We start from the raw sequence: 9569 nt of genomic DNA on the forward strand, positions 1-9569 counted from the left end.
TACGGCGGTTTTCTGAAAACCGCCACAATTCCCTGGGTTAAAACGGCGGTTTTTGAATAGGTTAAAACGGCGGTTCGAACCGCCGTTATTTCCAGGGTTAAAATGGCAGTTCTTGGATAGGTTAAAACGGCGGTTTGAACCGCCATTATTACTCTGACAGAATGGCATTTTGGTTGGTTAAAACGGCGGTTCAAACCGCCGTTATTTCCAGGGTTAAAATGGCAGTTTTTGGATAGGTTAAAACGGCGGTTTGAACCGCCGTTATTACCTTGACAGTTGCATTTTGGTTGGTTAAAACGGCATTTTTAAACCGCCATTTTTACCCTGACAGTAGCGTTTTGATTGGTTAAAATTGCATTTTTGAACCGCTATTTTACCCTGACAGTGACATTTTTTATCGCTTAAAAAAATAATTTTTACCGCCATTTTTATCGAGTTAAATAAATAATTTTTTGATTAAAATTTCACAATAGCAAAAAATCATAATCCATAAATGAAATATTATATAACTCATAAACAAAATATTAATATAATATGTAATTTTTATTATTGAAAATCAAAAGTAATAACTCCTATACAAAACCTTGTCTTACTAAACTTACCAAAATACAAACATTGCAATAAACACTAATCAGTCAAATCTACCCCTTCCAGTCCCTAAAATATGTTAATATCTAATAATGTATTTAAACCATCTAATAAGTGCTGTCTTTTTCATCTAATACAAGACAAGTAGCTTAGCTAAGTGATGATGAATAAGATTTGGAGGCCAAAAATTTCTTCCTTTTGTAATTAACTTTAAAACAAGCCTGCCTTAGTTTCTTGGTCTCTTGTGTGAGTTTCATCCCAAGAACTTGCTCCAACATCTTTGTTTCTTGCTCCAACACTCCAAGCACCAACACAAATAACAAATAAGCTTTCAGCGCAGTGAGAGGTAGACAACAAATAATCTTAGAAATAATATCCTTACTAAGACTGCTAGTTAATCTTCTTATTATTTTTGTAGATAACTAGTGAAGTGAATGCCTACTAACCTCAACTTAAGGTGACTCTATTAACTTGAAATTGACTTCAAATTGTGCTGTATTTTAGAGGTATTACATCGTTCAGGAGAGCCAGAATGAGCAGTGACACACTCCACAGTTCTAAACCCTTTTCCTCTCTGAGTGAATGAGAACAGCAGCAGAAATCAGATACAATATAAGTAATTTCTGCATTTTTCCATTTTATATAACAAATAATGAGGCCTTGGCTTATACATTAACAAGAGTTGAAGATCTAAACCCTGTTTCACATGAAAAATTATTACCAACAGATTCATATTAGTTAAAGCAAGTTAGTTAGTTATCTAAATAATCAAACAACTCATTTACATAAGAACACTGAGACACACTATCTGTTTTCAATTAATTCTTTTTAATACTTGATTTATGGTTATTTGATTAGTAAGAATGTTAGCAAAATTGTGTGCAATATCAGAAGTATTTAATAAATGAAAACAAGCAAAGTAGCAGCAAATATAATAAATATAAAAATAGAGAAATTTAGCAATGCCATTCGAGAGGACTACATTAAAACCAACCAAGATTCATCAAAGAATTAAAGAAAGAATAAATTTTATAACCTAAAACACAACTCTTTTCTCATCCCATTAAGCATAAAATTTCTTAAATCTATGAGCAGGAAAAAAAAACTTACTCAAATTATGACTCAACATGAATAATTTTCCAACAAAGCCCAGAAATTGCACAGTAATTAGGAAGCTCAGAAGCCATGGTGAGCGATATTCTCAAGAAACAAAACAATAAGGAACAATTAGAGAATGTTGTGCCGTGTTGCAAACCAAATCAAATCAAATTGAGCTCAAAAACGAACAAAGTTTCAAACTTTGATACAACATCATGATGTGTAATAAGCATGTAAAATATAAAAAAAATAAAAATAAAAAGAGAAAAAACCTCAGAAACAATAAAGGGTAACTGAATTTACCTGCAAAAGGGTTGAAGATTGATGATTGTTTGGTTTTCTGTTTCTGCGACTACAATGAAAATGGAAATTTGGAACAACTGAACAAGAACAAGGAACAGAAAAACCAAGCAAGTTAGTTAGTTAGTTATCTAAATATTTTAAAACATATATCTAATATGTCTTTTCAAAAATGGCTATAGTGGTGCAATATCTAAATGACAGTGACTGGTTATAGAAGAAAAATGGCCACTAGGAAAATAAAGTGGATGCCATTGCAGCAATGCTATTATTTGTTGTTTCCACATTCCCAAAAATACACATAATATTATTTTATTTAACGGATCCATTGATGCATATAGGATGATGAATCCTTCTCATCATCATGTTAATTTTTTACATAATTTTATTATCACGTATAATTTTTTTTAATCTTTTACTTAAAATATGAGACTTAAACAAACTAAAATAAGTAACATTAGAAAATAAATAATAAATATAACAAAAAATCACATGTAATGAAGTTATATTAATGATTGATTATTGATGTATCCATTATTGTAGTGATAAGGGTATGCATGCATGCCTATGAGATGGTGCAGCTAAATAGATAAAATCCACTAACCCAGTGAACTTTAAAAGCTTCACTGCCCCTTGTATTTTAGCCTCAGCTTCTTTTTCTATACCCATACTAAACCATATCCAATTATAATAATTTCATATCCAAATTTAGGAATCTTCAACCAAAAGAAGAAAGAGATAGATGATGATGAGCTTATGATAATGCAGAATGAGTATAGATAGATAGAGATTTTGAGTGGGTTCAAAATCAGTGCATGTAATTTCATAATGGATGACACATTTTTTCTTCTTTTCTTTTCCATGATTATGACATATTATTAAAGGCAAACCTATCTGATGAGAGTTGAATATTAGCTTTGCTTGCCAGTCCGGTGACAGAGGTGAAAGATCTGCATAATATGAAGCAACAAAGGAAAAATGCATTTATCATCGGATGTTAATAATTAAATAATCAGCTTGCATTTTGGGTCAAATGAAGAAAAGGGAAAGTAAAGACAGAAGAAGAAGAGAAAGAAAGGGGAGGGGAAAGGCTGCAGATAATGCATTAACTATTATACTGGTAGAAGATAGCGTGTAAGAAAATGGAAGAATGAAAAACTAGGTATTGTTTTAGCAGACAACCTAAAGTGTCTACAAGGTAGAATAGATGCTCTGAAGTTTACAAGTCCACAAGACAAGGAAAATCCCTTTATAGTTCATAATATTCTAACTGGAATGGGAATTTTAAATCCATTGTCACATGACAACCACTTATATAGGCCAGCTGAAAATAGTTTGGTAAAAGTAAGAAATAGTGAACAATGTTTTAATTTAAATTGCAAATTTCTAACAGGGATACAGTTCTACCAAAATGACCGCAAAACCATTTAAGATGTTGTCTTCTTCACATTCATCTTCATTGTAAAACCATATACCATTAACTTCTTGAGCCGCATTTCGATATAATAGGTATGGCTTTTTAAGTTCATACTCAAAATCCAATAGATTTTCTACTAGGTTGTTTGTCAGAACAAATATTACAAAGAAAGTTGTAAATCAGAAAACTGATAGCACAAATCAGGCACACAGATGAATGAGAGCAGAGCACTAGTACATTTATATTTCTCCAAACAATGAGGAAATAATAAATCAAGCACTGCCAAAAAGAGAATATGTAATCTACAGCAACAATAATGCAAAATATATTTGAATGATTGAATCTATCCAGCACTGAACATTAATTAGCATTTAGCAGTTAATCTTGGAACTAAAAACACCACAAAATGGATTCAATTAAAAAAAAAAGAAACACAAATCCGAACCTGTATTTTGTCGATTCATGACAATGAACTGAAACTGAGGCTGCACATTCCTGAAAAACGCAAAATAAAAAAAATAAGGGAAATTGGTCAAGGATCAAAGTGCACATGAACTGAAGCATATGGAAAGAGGAAGAAGCAGTGTTCATTGATGACCTCTTGACAACAAATAGAGATCCTTCGACGTCCTTACGACTCTGGAAAAAAAAAGAATACATCCAGAAATTGAAGAAACGAGATGAGAGATTATAGAAATGTGTCAAGAGAGAGAGAGAGAGAGAGAGAGAGAGAGAACGGACCCACTGATTAGTTTCAATGTTGAATTCGTAGAAAGAGACATGAGCGGCGGTGAAAAGAATCTCGGCGATGAAGGGATTGAAGCGCTGGAGGACGGTGAGATTCAGCACCTTGGTGCTCTGCCTATCCAGATTCGGCATCAGTTTCTTACTCTGACTCTGCGACATCTTTAGCTCACAACCAAAATAACAACTTATAAGATGTACAAACTTATATATACAACCAGAGTATTGGAAAGGGTAAAATCTTACAGGTTTGAAATTAGAAATTTAATAACAAACTAAGTGAACTACTGGACCAAAGTTGGCCATTGAAGCCCCAGCACAGCATTCATTGCCATATGAGGATAGAATGAAGTGAAAAAGTATACTAAAACTGAAAACAGCAGCGTTGCTTTAAATTAAAAATAGCAGTCATATTAGTTAATACAAACTGCAATTGGTGTAGGGATTGGATTCACCTTTTTCTTTTTGACGGGTTTGAGGATCTTGATGATGCATTTTTCATTATCGGTGGAGTGAACGCCCTCAGATCAAAGACCTCATTGTATTTCCCTCTTCCCACCTTCCTCACAACCTCGTATTCATCTTGCTCCCTGCAACTCATGAACTCAATTTTTTAAACAGACATTAAATAAACAAAATAGGAATTCAAATTGATGGGAAGGTAACTAAAGCAAATTCATTCCCTTCTTTCCCACTTTAAGAAGAATAGATAGTTAATTTTACCTCCCTGTAAGCATGAATGCATTGAAGAAGTGGCTCCTTAGCCTTGAGGTTACTTTTTCCTTCCTGCTTTGCAAATAACACCAGAAATTATTAATGTATCTCATAAAAGTTAAAAGTTAAATCCTTGCTTATGTACTAAGGCTTAGAATCTGACCTGAATTTCCAGCAGTTCTTGCTTTGCTACCTCCACTGATGATAAAGTACTGAATGATTGCAGCTGTGAAAAACCACAATTCTATTTTAATAGACATGCATAAGAGAAGAGGAATAGTGGATGCACAGCCAATAAAATACAGACCAATATGAGCAGCGCTGCTTGGGCTTCCTTTCTGGAATCTCCCGGTGCACTGTGTTTCTTCAACTTGTCTTTTTGTTTTGATACTCTATCTAAATATTAACGTGCAATCCTGAGACGGAACAAGGAATCGGAGAGAACATCAAGGAATAGCCGCTAAGTTCCTCAAAGCATGAACATAAATTAATGTCACAGGAATTATCGTTAAGTGCATTATCATTAAAACCGCATAGTAACAAAGAAATGATAATTGGAATTAGAAAAAGAAACAAGCCTAAGATAATTTGATTTAGTTTTGATATGCAAAAAATTGTTCCCAATTTTTTACCTAAAAATAAATTGAACAAGGAAGAAAATCAAAACCTGAAATTAAATAAAATAAGTAGCAGTTAGCATAGAACAATCAAAACCTAGAATCAAACGAAATAAGGTTGATGAGGAGAAGAAAAGCTCGAAGAATAGAAACTAATAGAATACCTAGCAAATTGCATCAATGGAAGCAAATGTACCATCAGAGGAGAAGCATTGATGGACATGACATCGATGGAGGGGAAGAATCATTGATGGAGGAGAAGCTCGCAGAGCAGCGGCGATGTCGTTTTTGAATTCTGCCACACCAACACAACTCTCACACACATAAAACAAGGAATCGAAAGAATAGTAATAACCGAGAGGAAGTAACAAATCATGAATCAAAAGAAGATGAAGAAGAAGAGGATGAGAATTTTGTATACAAACCTAAAAGTGAGAACGAACACGGAGAAGACGAGCTAGGGTAAGAAGCTCACACAACATAGAGCGCAGAAGTTCGATAGAGGAGAAGCTCGCATCAATGGCAGAGAAGCTCACAAGAATAGAGGAGAAGCTCGCATTAATAGAGGAGAAGAAGCCACTGGAGGAGAAGCTCGTTGCTCACGCTCTCCTCTGTGATTCGCAATTAGGTTTAGGTTGGGTTTTCTTCTAACAACAGTTATTACTTATTACTGCCAAAATCATTAAAAATGTCCTTCCCTTACAAATACATTATGGCGGTGACATAAACCGCCTTAATTCATGAGTATTGTGGCGTTTTTATGAAACTGCCTTAATATTAATGACATTTTAACCAGTTTTTTTTGTAGTGAATGATCATGTCATCAACATACAAAAGCAGAAGAACAACTCCACGTTTACTTTTACGAATAAAGAGAGCATTCTCATGAGGGCTGCAAGTGAAACCAATATTGCATATAGTGGTGCTGAAATTGTCAAACCATTCACGAGGAGCTTGCTTAAGACCATGAAGTACCTTGCGAAAGAAACAGACTTTGCTAGAAGGACAAGGATAACCTGAAGGTGGTTTCATATAGACCTTTTTTAAATATCCATTAAGAAATGTATTCTTCACATCCATCTGACTGAGAGATCATTTTTTAACTACAGCAATGGCAAGAAAAGCTCTAACAGATGTGAGACGAGCAACAAGAGCAAAAGTCTCTTCATAATCAATACCATACTCTTGCGTACAATCTTAAGCAACCAATCGTGCTTTATAACGGTCAATAAAACCATCAGAGTGAGTCTTGATCTTGTATACCCATATACTGTCCACAACTTTCTTATTAGAAGGAGGATCAACCAAATCTCAAGTGTGTACTTTTTCAAGTGCTTGTATTTCTTCCTGCATTGCTTGTTGCTAATTTGGATTTGTGGAAGCTTCTCTAAATGACTTAGGTTCATGTTGATAAAGAATAGTAGAAAAATAATGATAATCAAGAATATGAGGAGATGGATTTATTACCCTAGAAGAACGAGTGGAAGGAGGAGGTATGACGGTAGGAGTAGGATCGACGTTCAGTCTGAAATCATCGGGAGATGGAAAAGGCGGAAGAGTAGGAGGCTGTAGAGGTGACTCGAGATAGAACCTGTAGAATCATCACTAGGAAAAAGATCAACATTGGAGTTAGTGAAAAAAGGTGACTGAATAGAAGGAATGGTCTTAAAGAAGGAGAACCGAGAAAACATGTGATTCTTCCAGAAGACAACATGACGAGATATACGAATACGTCTAGAGAGAGGATCTCAACAACAATAACCCTTGTGTTCAATGCCATAACCAAGGAAACAACACATGCGAGCCTGAGGTTCAAGTTTACTATGTTCATGAGACTGAAGAAGAACAAAACAGACACAACCGAAAACTCGAAGAGAACTGTAATCTGGAAAGGTATAATAAAGACGCTCAAGGGAGTAACATTACCAAGAATAGAAGAAGGAAGTCTATTGATAACATGAACATCGGTAAGAATAGCTTCACCACATGTACACTCAAGACACGAAAAGAAAAGAAATATTGCACGAACAGAGTCAAGAATGTGACGGTGTTTGCGTTCAACTCGTCCATTTTGTTGAGACGTACCAAGGCAAGAAAATTCAGACAAAGTATCCTGTTCTGCAAGAAAGGTTAAAAGTTTGGAATCACAGTATTCCATAGCATTATCGCGTCGAAAAGCCTTAATGACCTTGGAAAACTGAGTTTTAATCATAGTGGCAAAACTAATATAAATCTGAGGTAACTCGTGACAATTAGTCATCAAATAAACCCAAGTAAAGCGTGAATAATTATCAATGAAAACGACAAAGCATCGAGCTCCTCCCATAGAAGCGGTGGGAGCGGGGCCCCAAACATCAAAGTGGATAAGATCAAAAGGAGAGCAAGAAAGAGAGGAATTATTATTTTTGGTGTATTATAAAAGGAATTCGGCGTATTAGTGTATTTAATCTTGTTTCCCTGGATTTTTTTGAACCTGTAATTACCAGCATTTCAATACATCACAGACAGCTTCATAGAAGTTTATTTTTATAAAGAAAATTTATAAAAATGTTGGATTAAATATTCACAAACTATACAATTTATAAAAAGTATGTGTTCAAACAGACAATTTAGTGCACAATTTTTAACATTCTACGACATTCAAACTATTAACTGTCAATATTTTCTAAACGCAATTCACAATAAGGACTCAATAATGCTGCAGACATCTTGGACAATCTGATGGCTTCACTTTCTTCCTTCAAGAGCTTATGCGGCACATTCATTGGAGGGATGTGCAGCAAACCATCAAATCCAAATTCCTGGATGATGGCCTTCTTTTCATTGCTCATGTTTTGGAACTTATCATGCAAGAGTCTTGTCGAGCCTCTCAAATCATGAGTTTTTTGTGAACAAACAAGAATAATTTAAATAAACTATATGTATACAAGGAAAAATTGAGTTGGTTTAAGATATCTGTGCTTACATAGTGCAGCAAGGTTCTTGCTTGTCATTTTTACTACAAGGAATAAAAAATAAAGTTAATAGATAATAACATCACCAGTTACACTCGAATTCACTTGAAATACACCGAAATACTAGCCATATACATCTCTATTATTTTTTAGATTACATGACATAATATGAGCTTAAAATGATATTCAGGTCAACCAAACATGCATAAAATGACACCAGAAGTACAAGGACAATATTCTGTTTTTAGTTACACATGGGATAGGACAACAGCACCAATTACACTCGAATTTACTTAAAATCCACTAAAATACTAGCCATATACACCTCTATTATTTTTTAGATTACATGACATAATATGAGTTCAAAATGATATTCAAGTCAACCACATATGCATAAAATGACACTAGAAGCACAAGGACAATATTCTATTTCTAGTTACACTAGGGATAGGACAACAGCACCAATTACACTCGAATTCGCTTGATATACACCGAAATACCAGCCATATACACCTTTATTATTTTGTTGATTACATGACAAAATATGAGTTCAAAATAATATTCAAGTCAACCAAACATGTATAAAATGACACCAAAAGCACAAGAACAATATTCAAGAACAATAGCACCAGTTACACGTGAATTTACTTAAAATACAACGAAAGTTTCTATTTATACAAACTTAGTTCAAAACATGCAAACATGCACAAAAACACATGAAAATACACGTTAAACTATATGCAAAATAGTACGTAAAACAGTTAGCACTGATTGAATAGTATGACGAGAGCAGTAATATGTATTATAAACCAAGAACACATAATAAATTTACTTAATAAATAGAAATATGACTATCTAGTGTTTCTCGATCGAAATGAGAAAGAGAAAAGTGAAAAAATTGGATGATTAGTGAAATAGTACCTTGAATAATTTTTCGTCTTTTGTTTCTGTGTTTTTATGGATATTTTGAACTTCTCTTGTAGATTTTCTTGAGTTTTCACGACGATTTTGACTGTTTCTTGAGAGATTTCGAGCGTCATTTGAATCTTTAGGGTTGGAATTTCGATCGAGGAAGAAGAAAAATCGTCTTTCATAATTTGAGCGCGCTATTGAAACGGTTGATTGAGCGCGTATTTA

At 34.1% G+C, this 9569-nt stretch overlaps 1 protein-coding gene across 8 annotated transcripts; it reads right to left on the bottom strand.

Annotated features, from left to right (window-relative positions):
- Positions 1-524: 524 nt before the first annotated feature.
- LOC112758796 (mRNA-decapping enzyme-like protein) lies at positions 525-6181 on the bottom strand. 8 transcript variants are annotated; one of them, XR_011874172.1, is made up of 16 exons: positions 5904-6153; positions 5643-5773; positions 5494-5528; positions 5169-5277; positions 5025-5087; positions 4871-4933; positions 4603-4737; positions 4145-4309; positions 4002-4042; positions 3849-3898; positions 2877-2936; positions 2591-2645; positions 1990-2066; positions 1699-1788; positions 1035-1162; positions 525-886 (listed from the first exon to the last, which is right to left on the bottom strand). XR_011874172.1 is itself a non-coding variant. In XM_025807556.3 (14 exons), exons 8-13 carry the CDS (start codon positions 4307-4309, stop codon positions 1055-1057), a joined length of 501 nt encoding a protein of 166 aa, XP_025663341.1. In that variant the 5' UTR covers positions 4603-4737; positions 4871-4933; positions 5025-5087; positions 5169-5277; positions 5494-5528; positions 5643-5773; positions 5904-6153; the 3' UTR covers positions 525-886; positions 1035-1054. The 8 variants fall into 8 exon arrangements, 3 of the variants coding, with proteins under 3 accessions (XP_025663341.1, XP_072076255.1, XP_025663342.1); XR_011874170.1 differs by lacking the exon at positions 2591-2645 and having other exon boundaries at positions 5904-6181; XR_011874173.1 differs by lacking the exon at positions 1699-1788.
- Between the last annotated feature and the right edge of the window lie 3388 nt (positions 6182-9569).

The sequence above is a fragment of the Arachis hypogaea genome, chromosome 16 (genome assembly GCF_003086295.3).
Source record: "Arachis hypogaea cultivar Tifrunner chromosome 16, arahy.Tifrunner.gnm2.J5K5, whole genome shotgun sequence".
NCBI lineage: Eukaryota > Viridiplantae > Streptophyta > Magnoliopsida > Fabales > Fabaceae > Arachis > Arachis hypogaea.